Source organism: Phyllopteryx taeniolatus, chromosome 2 (assembly GCF_024500385.1).
Source record: "Phyllopteryx taeniolatus isolate TA_2022b chromosome 2, UOR_Ptae_1.2, whole genome shotgun sequence".
In the NCBI taxonomy this organism is placed as follows: domain Eukaryota; kingdom Metazoa; phylum Chordata; class Actinopteri; order Syngnathiformes; family Syngnathidae; genus Phyllopteryx; species Phyllopteryx taeniolatus.
The window spans coordinates 13,437,897-13,458,772 of record NC_084503.1 but is presented as its reverse complement, the minus strand read 5'-3'; the positions used below and the strand labels follow the sequence as shown (position 1 = coordinate 13,458,772).

The window sequence follows — 20,876 nt, the reverse complement described above, 5'->3', positions numbered from 1 at the left end:
AAACTAGATCCTCTACCAAAACAATCCTAAAAAAAGTAGTTGGATGAAAACAGATTTTTTTCTTTTCCAACAACAATTAAAAGAACCACTGTTTTGCAGTGTTGATAAAAACACATCGCAAATGACACAAAAACATGTTTTCACAGCCCTCAACTAATGTGTGTCGTACAGACAGACCTGCGCCACCATTTCTGTGTCCTGGTGGAAAATGACACAAATCATTCATGACATCCGATGAAGAACCTGTGAGTCCTCTGAGTTCCTTTTAGTTTGTAACAATACGTAGCAGCGCAAAACAACAGGTTAAGATGTCATCAAATCAGTGAGTTAATATTTAACATTTAAGTCAACAATACAGTCCCCTCCAAAAGTATTGGAACAGCAAGGTCAATTGTTTTTGTTGTGTACTGAAGACATTTGGATTTCAGATCAAAAGATGAATATGAGACAAAAGTTCAGAATTCCAGCTTTTCTTTCATGGTGTTTACATCTAGATGTGTTGAACAACTCAGGAGAGAGCACCTTTTGTTTGAACCCACCCGCTTTTCAAGGGAGCAAAAGTACTGGAACATATGACTGATGGCTCTTTCTAGTTGCTCAGGTGTTGCCTTTTATATTGATTGCTTAAACATTAGATAGTGCTTGTTTTGGCTTTGGATTTCACCTGTGAAAACCGTATTTGCTGTTAAGCAAACGTGAAGACCAGACAGCTGTCTATGGCAGAAAAGCAAACCATTTTGAAGCTGAGAGAAGAGAAAATCTATCAGAGCTATTGCACAAACTTTGGGCATAGCCAATAAAACAATTTGGAATGTGCTGAAAAAGAAAGAAACTAAACGTACTCAGCAACAGACATCGAACAGGTCAGCCAACGGTAGAAACTTTGTGAGAGCTGTGGAGAAACACCCAAAGACAACAGTCAGTGACATCACTGCTAACCTCCACAGGGCAGGGGTGAAGGTATCACAATCCACTGTTCGAAGAAGACTTTGAGAGAAGAAATATACAGGCCATACCACAAGATGCAAACCACTCATCAGCAAAAAGAATCGAAAGGCCAGATTTGATTTTGCAAAGAAGTAAAGAGATGAGCCCCAAAATTGTTATGGACATATGAGACCAAGATTAACCTCTACCAAAGTGATGGAGAGGCCAAAGTATGAAGAAAGAAAAGATCTGCTTATGATCCAAAACACACAAGCTCATCTGTGAGGCTTGCATGGCTGCTTCTGGAACAGGCTCACTAGTCTTTATTGATGATGTAAATCATGATGGTAGCAGCAGAATGAATTCTGAAGTCTACAAAACCATTTTGTCTAGCAATTTACAGAAAAATGCATCCAAACTAATCGGGAGAAGCTTCATCATCCAACAAGACAATGAACCAAGCATTTCAAATGAAGAATGCAAGTCTGGTGAAGTCAATGGGTTGCAGGCTTGATGCAGTTATTGCAAGGGTTATGACACCAAATATTAAATGTTATTCATTTTAAGTTTGTCTGTTCCAATACTTTTTACCTACCTGATTCTGACCTCCACATTTCGTAAGACCAAGTTAACCAGAAATACTGTATATACAGTGCTGTGAAAAAGTATTTGCCACCTTCTCAAATTCTTATATTTTTGCATAGTTTCCCCGCTGTGTTTAATATCGTCAAACAAATGTAAATGTCAAACAAATAACCCAATTGAACTTAAAATGCTCTTTTTAAATGGGGATTCTATTTATTAAGAGAAAAAAAAACATTCAAAGTTACCTGGCTCTGCATGAAAAAGTAATGGCCCCCCCACACCTAATTACTGGTTGGGCCATCCTCAGCACCAACAACTGAAGTCAAACATATTCTATAACTGGCAATGAGTCTTTTCACATCTCTCTGGAGATATTTTGGCCAACGCTTTCTTGCAGAATTGTTTGAATTCGGCAAAAATGATTGGTTTTCGAACATGAACGACCTTTTTATGGTCATGCCACTGCATTTCAATCGGATTCAAGTCTGGACTTTGACTAGGCCACTCCAAAACCTTCATTTTGATTTTTTAAGCTATTCAGAAGTTGACTTGCTGGTGTGTTTTGAATCATTATCCTGCTGCAGAACCCAAGTGCGCTTCAGCTTGTGGTCACAAACTGCTGGCACGGTATTCACGGTTAGTCATCTATATAAACCAAGGTTTTCGACATATAAACCAAGGTTGTTGACACTTGGTTTATTTAAACAAAGGGACAGCGGTTGGCAGTCCTCTTTGCTATGCTGTCTTTGCTCTTCGCCACAAAGTGCAATGTACTTATAATGGTGGAGGTGTGGTCTAAAGTGGAAGTACACGCTTAACGGAAAGTTCTGGTGGAGAATGGAGATTATTCGTTACGCAATATAAAATGCTGTTGAAAACATGTTTTTAATTTGACTGTTTGGCTCTATACGATGCCGTAAAAAAGTATTGGCCTCCTTCTTAAATTCTTATATTTTTGCATAGTTTCCCCACTTTAATGTTTAAGATCATCAAACAAATGTAAATAGACAAATATAACCCAAGTGAACTTACAATGCTGCTTTTAAAAGGTGATTTCATTTATTAAGGAAAAAAACAACTATAGAAAGTTACCTGGCCCTGTGTGAAAAAGTAAACCGTCTAAACCTAATAACGGGGCCATCCTCAGCAGCAGAAACTGAAATCAAGCGCTTTCTATAACTGGCAATGAGGCTTTCACATCTCTGTGGAGATATTTTGGCCACTCTTCATTGCAGAATTGTTTGAATTCAGCAAAAATTGAGGCTTTTCGAGCATGAACGACCTTTTTAAGATCATGCCACTGCATTTCTATCGGATTCAAGTCTGGACTTTGACTAGGCCACTCCAAAACCTTCATATTGTTTTCATTAAACCATTCAGAAGTTGACTTGGTGGTGTGTTTTGGATCGTTATACTGCTACAAGAACCTAAGTGCGCTTCAGCTTGAGGTCACAAACTGTTGAATATTCTCCTTCAGGATTTACTGTTAAAGCGCAGAAGTCATGGTACCATCAATCACAACAAGTTGTCCAGGTCCTGAAAGGGAAAAGCAGCCAAACACCATCATACTACCAGAACCATGTTTGACTGTCGGTATGACGTTCTCTCTCTGAAATGTGCTCCATTTATACCATATGTAACCAGACAAACACCTTCCAAAAAGCTCAATTTTTATCTCGTCAGTCCATATAATATTCTCCCAAATGTCTTGGTAATCATTCAGACGTTTTTTTTTGTATAAGTTAGATGAGCTTTTATGTTCTTTTTCATGAGCAGTGGTTTTCACCTTGGAACTCTGCTATGGATGCCAATTTTTGCCCAGTCTCTTCGTTATTGTTGTGTCATGAACACCTTAACTGAGGCAGCCTCGTGGATGAGTCATTGCAGTTCTCTTGAAGTAATCTTTTTAGGCCGCCGGCCACTGCTGGAAAGGTTCACCACTGTTCCATGTTTTCTCCATGTGAGGATAATGGCTCTCCCTATGGTTTGCTGGAATCCTAAAGCTGAAGAAATGGTTTTGTAACCATTTCCAGACTGATAGATGTCAATTACTTTATTTCTCTGGATCGTGTCATTTTGTTAGAGCTTTTTTTTTGTCTGGATTAAACATTCTGTTTAAGTGATTTCTTGATAGAACAGGTCTGGAGGTAATCAGGCTCAGGTGTGATCTGTGAAAATTAACCAAAAATTGTGTTTAGCCACAACTAATTCATTATTTAACAAGGTGGGTAATTAGTTTTTCCACAAAGGCCAGGTAACTCCTTAATGCAATCCCCATTTAAAAACAGTATTTTAAATTTACTTGGGTTATGTTTGACTGATATTTACATTTGTTTAATGATCTTAACTTGGGGAAACTGCAAAAATATAGGAATTTGAGAAGGGGGCCCAATAACTTTTAACGGCACTGTACTTGTAACAGTACAAGCGATGTAACACAATCGAATGTTAAAAAGTCACAATCATCTTGGATGGAGCTAAAACATTTTCATTTCAGAGCTTTAACATGCAAGTGGACTGTAAAGGTGAAAAGTGAAGACAAAGTCAGAGACAAAGCGTTTTCCAACATGTAATAGCCGTATGTGACAAAATTGATGACATACAAGAATGGGATACTGTGAAGTATAATATAGCATAAAATATATTAATATTCCACAGCAGTAATGAAAATCCTGGAATTAATGATGATCTGCTCTTACCTTGTGCTCTAACAGGACACAAGAAAGAACCTGAAGACAGGCATCCACACCCAGCAACTCCAAAGGCAAGTGCAAGGGAAAATCGACCATTGAGAAACGGGAGTTATCAGGCAGTGCAAAGGTGAGGGGGCGTTTCATTTCATGGGGCAGCAATTCCACATCCACACGCCTCTGGCCTGCCAATGGTATGGGTGAACGTTGCAACCGGTATATCCAGGATTCAATTTCCCGCAGGTCAGCCAACAACTGGCTGCCCTTCTCTTCCACTGAGAGTGCCCCAGTGAACACCCGCCACATGGTGTCTCTGTGGAGGACATAATAGTATTTTTGAGAAATACAAGCATGCCAACAAGTGAAAGAGCAAGAGTCAGTCAAGCAGAGTGAAGCACCTGCCCCAGAAGAAGCTGTGTATTTGTTTAGATATTTATTCAAGTCAAGGATAGCCCCTTGGGATGCATCATCTCATTTTCAAGGGGGTCCTTTCAACACATACATATAATCACTAATATACAAAATAATATGTACAGGTAAATCAAAAATCATAATACAAGTACTAATTAGGGTTGGGAACGATAAACCGATGGTACCGGATATCCGTTCGTAAAGGCGAGAGATACGACTGTATCGGTAGCAGACTAGACTACCGTAAAAAAATCCGCCAGTAATCCTGAGATACGTCGGTTGCAGGGCTGTGGACCGGATATCGCGAGGCTCGGAATCGGTTGCCTGAGGCTTTATGGTTTTTATCTCGTAAGCGCCAGAGGTCTCACGCTGTGCTCTGCAGGTAGTGTTATGCTTACAACCAAACTAGTGATGGGCACGGCAGTTCTTTTGAGTGTACTGAATTATTCGAATCAGTTCATTAAAAAGATTCGTTCACCGAATCGTTCAGTTCTTTTTCACAAAATCATTCAAGTGCTTCCTCATTCATTTAATGATCCATCCCTGAAGTTCACGTTCACTCAACACATTCACCGAAGGACTATGCGTTGTTGTTGTCATGTATTGTAAACTAGGAAAGGTGGGGAGATTATTAAAAAAAATTAAACTAAAAAGTTGCTGGCAGGACAGTGTGACTGACAGAGTACGGTCTACACAGACTGCTGAATGACTGACCTTTGCGACTGTGTACATGATGAAGAGGGGAAGCCTCTGATTTGTGGAAATAACTATTTTTCAGGACACCCAGGAGGATGTAGCTTGACAGTGTTGTTGTATTGCTGACTTAACGCTGATTGTTATGTGATTCTTGGTCTAATGACATTAACACTTTTGTGAAACATGTTAATGAATTGGGGAATAATAATGTTTGGTGACAATTGCCAACTTGTCCCTTCTCTGGAGTATGTATACAGGAATTATGTAGTCCACCCCTTTGGCAAGAGCATCTTCTGCAGAGTTGTGATTAATTTATAAAAGGGCTTGTTTGCAGGACTTGTCAGCTGTGCCTCTGCAACGGGGAAGACGACCTGTTTAATTGTGGATGGTGTTGTGTATTCCTGTTGTTGTGTATTTGCTGTGCTAGTAGCCTTTGGGAACTTTTCTGTACTGACTCCCACCAGTAGCATCTACTGTTGGGTGGACCAGGGACAGCTGTCGACAAAGTGTGCCCCGGGTAAAGCGGACACATTGATTCGTAATGCATCCCAAAGGGAGGTTAGTATTCCAATTCCGAACTTTGATTCAACACTATATTTTTATTGGAGTTTTCTGGTGGAAGCAGGTTCATCGCAGGAGGTTGGATGGAGGAGAGAAGCTGTCTCCATGAGGGGACGGTGGATGGATGAAAGCTTAGGAAGAAATGGTGCACGTCTAGTGGGGTGCAGAGTATGACCAATATAGGAATGTCTAATGCAATAATGTCCAGGAATTTCACATGATATGGTAGTAAGTACATAAACGTCACAATGACGCCGAGTACGATATGATTGAGGGGAAATAATTACGACTCATCTATTAACATCCCTGCATAATTTATAATTCCTCATTGGCAGATATATGGAAGTTGGCTTTAACAATATAGATACAGTAACTATGGTATAATGTGTTATTATAGTCTGGGGTCTACTATGTACTAGATGACGCAGTTGTGTCCGAACTCGGGTCTAAAAGATGTACTGGACTAAAGAAGAAGAACGAGTGGGAACCAGAGCCAAGAAAAGTTTTGCATGCAATGTCTGTTAAACTTAAATCAATGTCTGGAGTGGAACCCATTCCATAGCCTGCTGAACAGGATGTTTGGTAAATGGAACGGTCTCATGCTGACTTTGGCAACTACCATCGTGGTTATCATTGCTGTGCTTGCTTTGTGTGGATGTTGTAACATTCCTTGTCTCAGGAGTCTTATCCTCCAGATTGTTCTCAAGGCCTTTGAGGGGAAGGACCCCCACGGCCAATATCTGCTGCTGTCCTTGAAAGAGGACGTGGAGACCATGAGTGCGCTCGCTCCATTGGACGTCGCCTTTGTATCCTTTCCTTAAGGTTTTTGATATTTGCTATATTTAGTTTGGGCTTTATTGAGTATTATGGTGAACTAGGCTGCATGTTTAGAGGGTGTTGATCTCTGATTAGCAGAGATCAAAAGGGGGGGTTAATGTTATATATGGTTTTATTGTGTAACTGGTCTGTGTGTAAACATTGGTGCTTTATTGCAGGGGGGATGGAAATCAGGGTGTGGGGGTGTGCTGCTGGAAAACCAGCAGGGTGCATGTGGAGGCCACAAGGAACATCTGTCGGATGTGGCTACACAGTGTTGCTGTAAACTTTATGAGGAGCAAGAATGTTGACACAGTGTCTGGCACCAGCGGCAGATCTCCTCTAGAGCAGTGATGTTTTGGGGTTGTCGCTGGGAAACACAGACTTTCAACACCCTCCAAAGACTTTCTTTGGGGTTGAGATCTGGAGACTGCCTGGGCCACTCCAGGACCTTGACATGCTTCTTACAAAGCCATTTCTTCATTGCTAGGGCGGTGTGTTTGGGGTCATTGTCATGCTGAAAGACCCAGCCATGTTTTTTTTCCCCTCAATGTACACACAGCACCCCATATTAACAGAAAAAAAACGTAATTGTTGAAATTTTTGCAGATTTATTCAAAAAGAAAACTGAAATATCACACAGCCATAAGTATTCAGACCCTTTCCTCAGTATTTAGTAGAAAGACCCTTTTGAGCTAATACAGCCATGAGTCTTTTTGGGAATGATGCAACAAGTTTTTACACCTGGATTTGGGGATCCTCTGCCATGCAGATCCTCTCCAGTTCTGTCAGGTTGGCTGGTGAAAAGCCATTTTCAGGTCTCTCCAGAGATGCTCAATTGGGTTTAAGTCAGGGCTCTGGCTGGGCCATTCAAGAACAGTCACAGAGTTGTTCTGAAGCCACTCTGTTATTTTAGCTGTGTGCTTAGGGTAATTGTGTTGTTGAAAGGTGACCATTCGGCGCAGTCTGAGGTCCTGAACACTCTGGAGAAGGTTTTCGTCCAGGATATCCCTGTACTTGGCCGTATTCATCTTTCCTGTCCCTGCAGCTGAAGAACGCCCCTATAGCATGATGCTGCCACCAGCATGCTTCACTGTTGGGACAGGTGATGAGTCCTTCAGGTGTTTTTCCCCCTGCAAACTCCATGCGGGCTTTCATGTGTCTTGCACTGAGGAGAGGCTTCCGTCGGGCCACTCTGCCATAAAGCCCCGACTGGTGGAGGGCTGCAGTGATGGTTGACTTTCTAGAACTTTCTCCCATATCCCGACTGCATCTCTGGAGCTCAGCCACAGTGATCTTTGGGTTCTTCTTTACCTCTCTCACAAAGGCTCTTCTCCCCCGATTGCTCAGTTTGGCCGGACGGCCAGCTCTAGGAAGGGTTCTGGTCGTCCCAAATGTCTTCCATTTAAGGATTATGGAGGCCACAGTGCTCTTAGGAACCTTAAGTGCAGCAGAAATTTTTTTGTAACCATGGCCAGATCTGTGCCTTGCCACAATGCTGTCTCTGAGCTCTTCAGGCAGTTCCTTTGACCTCATGATTCTCATGAGCTGTAAGGTCTTATATAGGTCTGTGGTTTTCCTAAGCAATTCCAATCAGTAGAATCAAACACAGCTGGACTCCAATGAAGGTGTAGAACCATCTCAAGGATGATCAGAAGAAATGGACACTACCCGATTTAAAATGTGTCACAGCAAAGGGTCTGAATACTAGTTTTTCTTTTTTAATAATTCTGCATAGATTTCAACAATTCCATTTTTTTTCTGTCAATATTGGGTGCTGTGTGTACATTAACGAGGAAAGAAATTGACTTAAATGATTTTAGCAAATGTTTGCAATACAAAAAAAAAAGTGAAAATGTTACATTTTAAGGGGGTCTGAATACTTTCCGTACCCACTATAAATAAATTTGCTTTGAACTCTATAAAGTAAGACTTTCTTGAACGTTTGGTAAAAAAATGTTTTAAATCATAATGTCAAATGACTTTAAGGGCTCTGGAATGTGCATGCAACAACCTGTGTGTGTACTTTTCTGCACTGCCAATTTGAAATGTCTCATTTTTGAGTAAAGGGATGGATTTTTATTTTTTATCTGATTAATCGATTAACCAAAAACATTAATCGACTATTAGAATAATTGTTGGTTGCAGGCCTAATTCATTTACAATAATTTAGTACTGTACTGGGTGCTTTTAGGCCACACAAAAAAAAACTGCTTCAAATTAACGGACAGAAGGTTTTAACGGATGATCCCTCCTCCTATTAGTCCAATAAATTGAGGTTCCACTGCACAGTACTGTATAGCAGACGGGCTTCATGTGCAGCACGTATACAAGCATAGACACAATGCCATTAAGCCCATTCTAGCGTGGTGATTGGTGTGTCTGTGACAGAGTGAGAAAAATCATTAGCTGGACCAAAGGCAACCAGAGACCTCAATCTGTCCATAGCATCACTGCAACAAATGCTTGCAGCCACAATATGATGCCTCTTCGCCCTTCTCTGTCATTGCCTGACATTTCAAACAACCATGTCAAACAGAACAATTATCTGCTGTCCTCTGGGTCGCGTTGCTTTTTGAAGTTGTCACACAAGTACAGAGTATGCCTCATGATGCAGAACTAGTGGATGTTACAACACATTTACAATCCCAAAGAGAAGATATGGTGGTTTTAGCACTAAAATGACAGCGGTGTATTGGGAGAATGCAGTCACCCAGGACAATTAAGACTTTGTCACTCCAAAACTTGCTATCACGAGTAAGCCAAATAGAGGTAACACAAACTTATTCTGTTCTGCATGATGATTCCAGTGATAAGGGCCCTTTCAAGTGGATAAATGATACTAACTTCCAGTTTCAGGAAGTATCGTTCTGGTTGTCTTCAATATGACTGATTCAAGTCGCTTAATTTGTGGAAAATCCTTCATTTATGAGCCAAGTCAAAAAAATGCATACAAAAACTAAATATACCATTAGACTTCCTTACCAAGTCTGTCTTTTAAAAAAACTAATTTTCAATACAGGTATATGTATGTCTTCACAAAATGAATTTGACAGCTTTCTTAAATGTGTGTATGCATGCGTGCACAAGTAAAACTGTCTTCTCGTGACTATTCATGAGACAGTGTGTTTGTGTTTTGAGGTTTTATCAGCATGGTGAATTTGTGTGAAAGCCAAGGAGAACCAGGGAGTTGCAATCAAGTGATCAATCATAGCAACACGCTGTGCTGATGTTACAGGAACACAAGAACATGACAGCAAGTTCTGTTTATATATGGACATGGAAGTCATTCTAACAACAATTGTAAAACATTTTAACATTCTTAATCATAAAAGGATGTCATTTGCCCAAAATGAATTGTGAAACTTCAAAATCCTGGAGGCTTAGAAACCAGAAACATGGGAGAATCAAACATTTCTCACCTTTGGAATGTACGGGGCAGTCCAGCACGCTGCGTTAGCCTCTGACTGCAACAGTCTACCATCCTCTTGAGGATATATAAGCATTCTCTGAAGGTGGAGAAGAACGGGTAGTGGCTGAGTATACACAATGAGGTCAATGTACTGTTGCGATTCCTGGCAGCCATCCTTTCATTTCGCCTGAGTTGTGCAGCCTTTCCAGCATTTAGCTTAGTAGTGGGTGGTTCACTATCCTCTCCAGAAGCAGACTGAGGCACCGACTCAGCTTTGTTGGATGGTGATAACCCAGAAGACTGGCCTCCAGTACTCCCATCAGAGCCTTCACTCGTGCTGTCCCCGCTTTGTGTTGCAGTCTCTATTTGACCACTCTTGTCCACACGGGTACGGTGATGCCCACGCTGAAAAGATCGGTAAAAGTTGACACAGATTCCGTAGCGAGTAATTCCTGAGTCCTTGTCAGTCAGAGTAAAAACAAAAGAGGAGTCGTCACGAAGGCTAACCCTACGCTGGCGTATACTAAGGCAGCCTTCTGGTTGGCAAAAGAAGACCACATCCGGTGGGAGTGGAAAGTCTTGGTGGTCCTCCAGTGGGTATCGGCGGAGGAGCTGAGGGGTCTGGGCCACACTATCGCTACTTGGTTGCCTAGAGGTGAGATGGACAAGCATATTTGTAATGTACAGTAACATTTGTGTGACATGATTGCAAAATACATTTAGTAACCCTGGTGCTAATTACAAAAAAACTGACATTGTACCGTACACCATAATACTGGAATATTTTTAGAAACTGTACAAATTGCCCAATGTCATCAAAGTACACAGATCGGTGACATGAACAAACTCGCGTCTGCTCAACCAACACAAATAAATACATTAAAAGAGACAGAAAGGACCAACATGCTACATGCACAGATCTGCTACACTAATAGACAGGTGTAATTTTGCGGCTTGGTGATGAAGTGCTGCCTCCACGAAACTAAAAATACAATCAATGCTTTAACTGTCTTTATGGGAGCTGGCGTGAGCTTCACATTTAGCATTCACTTTTTTTAGATTTGGGGGGGTTAACATAGCAAAACAATAACACCCTAGGGGTGCCCATAGTTCTCATGGTAACAAAAAGATTGGCACAGTCCACAGTAGGAGGGGGCAGTGTGAACAGTGGCTCATTGCCTCAGGCAGGAACAAAAAAGGCTAATTGTGAAAGGTGTGCTATAATTCATGATCCTTGAGGTATTTTGATGACAGTTTTTAAGACACCTGGGAACTTATTTCAATTCTTAACCCTTCTGTTAATTTTAGTAGCACGTGTGCTATTTGGAAGGTGGGATGTCAGCGTTGAACCCAGTAGTATCCAGTGCCAATCAACCTTAACTTTGTTAGAAATATTTGTGTAAGGTTTGACACTGAACTGATATTTCTGTAAAAACAGTGGTAGTAAAGATGATAACGGATTCTAAGAAAATAGGGTTGCACAATTAGTGGGATTTTAATCGTGATCACGATTTTGGCTGCCACAATTAAATAAGTCTGATCGTCATCGATTTATTTATTTATTTTTTTAAACATTTAAAATGCGGGCTCTGAGGCTATGAAGCACTTTCTCAACTTAGTCAGCCAGCCACCAGGGAGCGAACGCTTCGTTGAGCTCCCTATACAGCACTCTTTGCAGCTGTAGCCTCTCAGTCTCAGTGGAATTACGAGAGTAAATCATGCTGGAGAAGCAAGTACCGCAAAGATTGGAGGTAGCACCTCGGAAAGGGATCGACATCTGTTTTCGGAACAGGTTTTGATTCAAGGCAGGAGACTTTAAACAAGAAGCCATATGTTAAGAGTGTAGCAGAGTTGTCTGCTGTGCAAGGTAGGTAACAACTAATCTGTTCGGCCATCTAAAAAAAAAAACTGCAAAAAAACAGCAAAACACTGGACAAGGAACATGTGATCCCCCCGTGCAATTATTTATCCAAAGTGGCATTAAATACACTGTATGAACAATGACTGGGGTCAGGCCAGCCTGCAGTCGAAAAGTTTAAGGTAACCTGCAGAACAATTGTTCAAACTGAGCATTACAGTAACACGCCGGCAACATGCCCCGGTGTCAACTTCAAAATAAAAGCCTAAAATGGCATTGATGTCCAATGTCTTAATATATGAGGCTTTTATTTTTAAGTTGGCCCTCGAAGCACATTGGCAGCGTGTTACCGTAACGCATACTATTAACAATCGTTGTAGCGGCTGCCTTGACTTCGACTGGAGGCTAGCCGGACCGTAATGAAAAACGCTGCAAGTAAATAGATCACAACTGTCGACTCCTTTGCAGTTTGCGACCACAAATGGTCATCAGAATAATGGAGCCGTACTTGTCTTTGACTAATCACTACACTGACGGGTATTTTCAAATGAAAGGTCTGTGCTTGCAGCCTAACATTGCCTTTTACGCATAAACTGCATTTGCTTCCATTAAGTTGCAATTCATGATTGCACACTGTAATAGTTAGTATATGTATTCAGTTAGCTCTTGGTAGATTTGAATTTCTTGGTAGATTTGAATTTCTTGAAGATAAGCAGTACAGGAAATGGATGGGTAATTATCTATCATTTATTCTTATTTAACGATTTTTTTGTACTGAAAACTCTACAGTTTGTTGTAAAGTAATGCAATAAAAATAAATATTTTAATAATTGTGGTTAATATGTCATTACAATCGATCAAAATAATCGTGATTATTATTTTCGCCATAATTGTGCAGCCCTATAAGAAAACAATCACAACAGTCGAGAGATGTGATCAAGGCAAGCAAAGAAGTCATGCCGATTTGAACCCAGAACCTGAACCACCATTACACTCAACTCCAACTTTTCCATTCATTGTGTGTGTGCTGAGGGGGCGTCAGCGCGTTTTGACATGAAACCGAGCGTCTCATCAATGCAGAGGGCATCGGACACTCAGTCGCGTAATCTGATAGAATTTTTTTTTATTCGGGAGCGTTGACACGATGCCGTCAAAAAGCACCTCCAATGGGAGCAGGGCTGGCGGAGTGATTTGAGTGCTATTTTGGCGAAATTGTACTGTAAATGTCAAGGGGGAAATGGAGGCAGGCACAATAATTGCAGTGTCGCGCTATACCAAACTTTGGGCAAATGGAAAAATAATACACCGAGACGTCTCTGCGGGATGCCTTCAAACTCCCTTTCAAACCTCCCTGCTGAAAGACACCTCGAAGCGCTCTCAACACGTTTAAAAAAAATTAGTGAAATTAGTATGGGATATTCTCATTCCTTTTTTTTTTTGCTGGTGCATCACCTCTGGCTCCTTCAAATAAGCAAAGTTAGGGCTCTCTTTTCCAACAATGACAAATACATATTGCAGAGTTGCGGTCCACTCAGCGAGGAAACCCTCCAGACTTCCTCCTAGGCTGTTGCGTCACCACTTCCAAATATGGGATGGCCGCACCCGCGTTGGTGTCGTCGTTGCGCTTTGCCTTTCATACTGAGCAAGTGAGTGTGAAAAGGCCTTTACACGATGAACAGTTCTTTGCTGAACACTCACTGATTTAAATTATTTTCTCTGGCAACAGTTGACACAAACAACTACTGTGCTTGTCTTTGGGGGCTTACATGTATGAGTAAAACTTCAGGAGAAACTCAAACAAAAATGGAATTTAAGATGCATAAGATTTCGTTCATCTACTTAAGAAAAACTGTTTTCTGCTGATTGTAGAAAAGCGACAGGTTGACGTATGTAATTTCTGGCAGATTTTCAACAGTTTTGCTTCATCTAATGTGTAATAATGCCTTACTGTAGACAAATCCGAACATGTCCAGTAAATTATTATTTCTATTTCAGGGCAAAATGTTACCGTTTAATTGTGGTCCAAATGTCATTTTTAGACCAAATCAAATCCTTACCTTGCACCAACCACCACCAAGTAGTCGAGGAGTCGTGAGCACGGTTTCTTTTTCTCCATTTTGGCTTGACCACGTCTTGTATTTCACGTCATCCGTGATGATTGGTCAATTGTTAGTCAGTGGTGGATTTCAACCAGAGCTGGGAAATTTCAATTGTATTGGGAAACACCATGCCTTGATAATCATTTTGAAGGTTCTGGAATTCCTTGGACAAACCTGTAATATTAGACAGGGGTTATGATACAAGGGGAAAACAAATATTTGTCCGTTGTCATACAAAATACACCATGCTTGTTAAGTAATACAAAACAGAATGACTGGTTATCAGTTAAGAATACTACTACTAACTAACCTTTACATTAACAACAGATCACACACACACAACAATATGTTTGATTGGTCACAACTAAATCTTCCAAGGTCAACGGCAGTCCTACATTTTAAACCATTCAGAACCAATTTAAATTAAATACTACAGCTGATATTCTGCAAGGTGTGGGGAGATATTATTTATTAGCAGTGAGGAAAAGAAACCTTGTTATGACGACAAAACATTTCAGTCAAGTTTGATACGAATTCATAATTTGTACACTTTCCTGACATATCACTTGGTAAAGCAATATAATAAAAAGGTACTCAGCCCAGTAGGCAACATTTTTGTTCGGAAAAGTTTCTTCACACGATACGTCACGACTTTATGCATGTTTTTTTACTGAAATGTTTTTTGATGATGAAAAAAATATATATTGTGACTGCTAAGCAAACCGTAACAAAATGTGTGCACCATGCACTTTCAAATGATTCCGAATGTGATTTATTGTTGCTTTTTTCTTCATCTATTTTATTTATCTTATTATATATGTATAGATGCTTTTTTATATATGAAATTGACACATTTATACTAAGTCCATGTTAGAGAGTCACTCTATGGAGGTCTAAATAGCCAAAATATGGGACCTTTAACGAATAACGTGAGCTGCTTATGGGTCTTTGTGGAGTTTGCGTTTCCTTCAAAGTCTAAAATAGAAACAACTGTCAATGTATTAACAAGACACAGCAGTATCTAAAGTGTAAATTTTTACTTTAAAAAAAAAAAAAAATCTGTTTTACACAAATTAACCATTGTCTTCCTTCCACACCAGACATTATGGCTGTTAAACACTTACAACGGCAGCTGTGCAAACAAAGCTTGTCCCCAGGTTTATGAGCTTCCTATTACAGAACGCATTGCTAAACTACAAACAAATGTGGACAACTGAGATCATAAAGTATACCTAGTTGTTTTTTTAATGTGATGCATTTTATCCCATTGACAAACAAACACTCTGTTAAGGTTACATCATGATAAAACAGTATCACATATGACGTGACTAACCAACATATTGTACTGCAAAAGCTATACTGATATTCAAAAAGACGCACATCACGACTAGCTGGAATATATTGTACCCACAATTTCTCATGGCACACTAATATGACAAACCACAGTGGCTGTGAGTTATTAAATGACACAGTGGATGCGGCAATCTTCAATGTGCGAATGCTGGAGCTGATAAACAGGAGAACGTGTCAGCTAATCTTTGGAGTCGGAGGGTAGAGGTTTGAGTCCCACTGCCAACAAAAGTAAAAATGGAAACTAGCTCTTGGAGAGATGCTCGACTGCTTGCTCGCTACTGTCAAGGTGCCCTTGAGCAAGGGATTGGCCCCACCCCCCCACCTCAAGTGGTGCAGCACTAGTTTGCAAACCTCTGAATCTCTCAATGCATGCCTGCACCTGTGTGATTTGGTTGTACAGTCCCCTCCAAAAGTATTTGAATCGCAATGTCAATTTTCTTGTATACTGAAGAAATTTGGGTTTCAGATCAAAAGATGAATGAGACAAACGTTCAGAATTCCAGCTTTTATTTCATGGTATTTACATCTAGAGGTGTTAAACAACTCAGGACAGAGCACCTTTTGTTTGAAGGCACCAACATTTCAAGTGAGCAAGAGCATTGGAACAGACATTATTAAATTAACTTAAAGTGAAAAACATTTAATATTTGGTGGCATAACCCTTACTTGCAATAACTGCATCAAGCCTGCGATCCATTGACTTCACCAGACTGTTGCATTTTTCATTTGAAATACTCTTCCAGGCATTTACTGCAGCCTCTTTCAGTTCTCATTTGTTTCTGGGGCTTTCTCCCTTCAGTCTCCTCTTTAGGAGGTAAAAGGCATGCTCTATTGGGTTAAGGTCCGGTGATTGACTTGGTCAGTCTAAGACCTTACACTTTTCCCCCCAGATGAAGTCCTTTGTTGTGTTGGCAGTGTGTTTTGGGTCGTTGTCTTGTTGCATGAGGAAGCTTCTCCTGATTAGTTTGGATGCATTTTTCTGTAAATTGCCAGACAAAATGGTTTTGTTGACTTAATTCATTCTGCTGCTACCATCATGAGTTACATCCTCAATAAAGACTACTGAGCCCGTTCCAGAAGGAGCCATGCAAGCCCAAGCCATGACATTACCTCCACCATGCTTCACAGATGAGCTTGTGTGTTTTGGATCATACGCAGATCCTTTCTTTCTCCATAGTTTGGCCTTTCCATCACTTTGGTAGAGGTTAATCTTGGTCTCATTAGTCCATAAAACTGTGTTCCGAAACATTTGTGTCTTATCTCTGTACTTCTTTGCAAAATCCAATCTGGCCTTCAGATTATTTTTGCAGATGAGTGGTTTGGATCTTCTAGTATTGCCTGTATATTTCTTCTCTCGAAGTCTTCTTCGAAAAGTGGATTGTGATACCTTCACCCCTCCCTGTGGAGTTTGGCAGTGAAGTCACTGACTGTCCTTTTTGGCTGTTTCTTCACAGGTCTAATAATGTTTCTGTCATTAACTGTTGTTGACACCCTTGACCGACCTGTTCGATGTCTGTTGCTCAGTACACCAGTAGTTTCTCTCTTTTTCAGGACATTCCAAATTGTTGTATTGGCTATGTCCAATGTTTGTGCAATAGCTCAGATCGATTTTCCCTCTTCTCTCAGCTTCAAAATGGTTTGCTTTTCTCCCATAGACAACGCTCTGGTCTTCATGTTTGCTCAACAGCAAATGCACTTTTCACAGGTGAAACCCAAAGCCAAAAACAAGCACTAATGTTTCAGCAATCACTCTAAAATGCAACACCTGAGCAACTACAAACACCCATCAGTTACATGTTCCAATACTTTTGCTCACTTGAAAAGTGGGTGGGTTCAAACAAAAGGTGCCGAGTTGTTTAACACATCTAGATATAAATACCATGAAATAAAAGATGGAATTCTGAACTTTTGTCTCATAGTCATCTTTTGATCTGAAACCCAAATGTCTTCAGTAATACAACAAAAACAAAGGAATTGACCTTGCTCTTTATCCTCTGTGAAAAACAAGTAATATTACTTCTGTATTGAGAACCCGAGGAGCCGATTCTCCAGCACCATATATCCCCATGTAGACTGCATCCAGGTGGCCAATGCATGCACACCTGAATGAGCAGCACAATGTGCATTGCAGTGACAAAATAACGCTTAATTCTTTTTTATTCTAATTATGTCAATACTTAATGTTTTATAAAGTATAATGCAGTATTATAAAGAGTGCTGTTTTTCTCATTAAAAAAAATATTGTTTTTTCAGGGGCTGGAACAGATTGCTGGCATGTCAATTCATTTCAATTGCAGAATATTTGTAATAAGAGTGTTTTGAGCATGGTCAAGGAATGAATTAAACTAGTCAGTGTGAGCTGTATTTCCTCGAGTGACTGGATTATATTGGTTATAAATTAAAAATACATTTAAGAAAAGAATAGGATTACTTCATGTGACAGATAAAGACTGACGAAAATTGCAAGTTCAAGTTTAAAGACAAAGATTAAAGATCTGCATTTATTACAGTACAGTAACAAACAGGCATTTCAATTGCCCACCCACACTTTTTAATACAGATAATACAGACAGCACATCATTTTGACAGCTTAATACATTTGCCAAAGTTATTGGGTTTGGGCTTTATTAAGGTTTCAGGATGGTAGCACTAGGTGGTACAGATTATTTCTAAATCAAATATTTCCTCAAGAAACAAATCCTAAATCTATATCCAGACAAATCATAGGTCCATGTATTCCTCATTATTGAGGTCCATGTATTCCTCATTATTGAGGGTTATCTGTTCCTCTGCAGGCTTTTTGAGGGCTCACTTTGACAAGTCCCATCCATGCATTACAGCAATGGCCATGCCTAAACATTACAGCGTCACCTAATACAGAGTTTATGTAAGACAGCAACTTCCATAGCTGGGTGGATGGGAGAAAAACAGCACTGAAGAGAAATTGCTATTTTAATTGATATTCCAAATCAAATCGGTCAGTCATGCCATGTCGATTAAAGCCAGTCTATTACAACTGCAAATGTCAATACGTGAACACAAGACAAAAGTATACCCATGTAAAAGTATAACGTCGAATGAAATAACCCAATTGTTGAGACTGCGGTAAAAACACCGAGGAGGCAGCTGTGACAATCTACTCATCAATGCTGATGGAATAATCGGTGTAGCTCTTTATGGTTGTTATCATATTTTTAAGATAGCAGTATTATCTCCGTCCGGCCTTGTCTTGACTTCTGTTCGCATCTATCGCCCCCACTACGAGCTTGGTGCTTTTCTACGTCACCATTGGATTAGCTAGTTAGCTGCTACTAGTAGCGTTATCCTTTAGTATACACAATACTTGTGCAAATCTTAAAACGAGGCCGATGTGGTCAAAACACTATGAAGCGCAGAAGTCATTTGTTGACATCGTTGCATCCTTACCTGCTAGCAATAGCTGCCTAGCGGCTAACCAGCTGTGGTGACAGTCGGCCTGCGTAGTAGATGCCCTTCTTGGACAGACACAGAGGAGCAGTCGCGTCTGAATCGTCCTGGGCCTCTCTCAATGCGGCGTACCATTTAACGAGGCAAGGAACAGGCGTCGTCTGAAAAGCCCGGCTTCGTCGAACCATACGTAGGCGGCATAGTTAAATGGATGCGAAGTGCGCCTTCACAACATCCTCCTCTTCATCCGCATCTGACAGCAAGAGTTGGGAGTTCCTCAATCCGCATGCTGCGAGCTCGAGTTCTTGAACGGAAGCTACAGCAAGCCTCGTGGAACTTGGGAGTTTAACACTCAAAAAATATGCTCCTCTGACAGCCAACGTATAAACACCACGCCTGATATGCAAATTACCAATGGATATGAGCCTTATAGTATGCAAATCGTATGGTGACGTTTCGCCGTCGGAATATTTTGCAATCAACAACTGAATTATGAACACTTCTATGCGTCAAGAGACTTTCGTTAAATCTTTTGTGTAAGCCGAAATTAACCTCATTATGTATAATGTTGACGCCATTGCGAATTGTAATTAGAGACAGTTGCATGATGGCAACACGAGCCCCAATGCGACTAAGCACGAACGGCTATTTTATAGCAATAGCAACATTGTCTTTTTGTCTTGGTTAACTTCTGTACTTTTAAATTTTACTGACGTGAACTGATCCCTCACAGTTGATAGTAGTAATGCACCGGTTAACACAGAGGTGGGCGAAGTACGGCCTGTTGGCCATATATGTTCGTTCTTAAATCCAACCCCCTGAGCATTTACATCGAGTCCATTAATTAAGCCATTTGTTCTTGTCAAGTTTATTAGGATAGCCCCTATTCACAAAAGAGTCTCTCCCACCAGGCAAGGAAAAACTCAAAACCCCATCCATCTATCCATTTTCCATACCGCTTATCCTCACTCGGGTGTCGGGGGCGTGCTGAGCCAATCCCAGCTGTCTGGGCAAGAGGCGGGGTACACCATGAACTGGTCGCCGGCCACATCCAGTGGTTTCGGAGTTTTCAGATCCCCTTAAATTTTTCACACTTTGTTATATTGCAGCCATTTGCTAAAATAATTTAACTCCACCCCCCCCCCCCCCCCCCCTTATCAATGTACACACAGCACCCCGTATTGACAGAAAAAAACAGAATTGTTGAAATTTGTGCATATTTATTAAAAAAGAAAAACTGAAATATCACACAGCCATAAGTATTCAGACCCTTATTTCTCACCATCTTGGAGTCCTTCAGGTGTTTCCCCCCCGCAAACTCCATGCGGGCTTTCATGTGTCTTGCACTTCCGTCAGAGGCTTCCGTCGGGCCACTCTGCCATAAAGCCCGGACTGGTGGAGGGCTGCAGTGATGGTTGACTTTCTAGAACTTTCTCCCATCTCCCGACTGCATCTCTGGAGCTCAGCCACAGTGATCTTTGGCTCCCATTTAGGGATCATGGAGGCCACTGTGCTCTTATGAACCTTAAGTGCAGCAGAATTTTTTTTTTAACCTTGGCCAGATCTGTGACTTATAGTGATGGACAAATGATACCGAGGCTTTGGCGCTTGTGTCACTCTTCCTGAAGCGGAGTGATTCGAAACACTGTGTCGGAGCTTGTATCAAAACACCAGTGTCACGTGACCGATCGAACGTCATTGCTGTTTCGCTTTGCGCTTCATTCCTTCAAAATGTTTCGAAGCTTTTCATTGGCTCATGGCGTTTCAACGCATTCTCAGCCAATGAAAGTTTGACAGGTTTGACATATTTGAGTGGTTTGGCGCCATACTATCTATACAAGATGCATCATTATGCTTCAAAATGGGGTTGTGAGGAGATAGAGATCTGGAGAGTGAGAGTATTTTGGCAAGTCAACCATACAAGTCCCCAAATGACAAACCATTACCTTTAAAGGTTTTCCTTAAAAACACCACACACACACACACACAATGTTTCTGAATTCACACACCATAATCATTTGCAAAGTAGGAAGGATCTCTAA

At 40.8% G+C, this 20,876-nt stretch overlaps 1 protein-coding gene across 36 annotated transcripts in view; it reads right to left on the bottom strand.

The window, feature by feature from the left end:
• madd (MAP-kinase activating death domain) overlaps positions 1–20,876 on the bottom strand; it is an 81,676-nt gene extending 60,800 nt beyond the window's left edge. For 4 of the 36 annotated variants that reach the window (XM_061761726.1, XM_061761837.1, XM_061761920.1 and 1 more), the window contains exons 1-4: positions 18,835–19,292; positions 14,014–14,229; positions 10,109–10,747; positions 4,212–4,515 (exon numbers count right to left, since the gene is read on the bottom strand). In XM_061761726.1, coding sequence (XP_061617710.1) covers positions 4,212–4,515; positions 10,109–10,747; positions 14,014–14,072 — 1,002 coding nt within the window. In that variant the 5' untranslated portion in view covers positions 14,073–14,229; positions 18,835–19,292. Of the gene's footprint in view, positions 1–4,211; positions 4,516–10,108; positions 10,748–14,013; positions 14,230–18,834; positions 19,303–20,116 lie in introns of those variants that run through there. The other 32 variants (XM_061761819.1, XM_061761783.1, XM_061761844.1 and 29 more) reach the window with 19 other exon arrangements.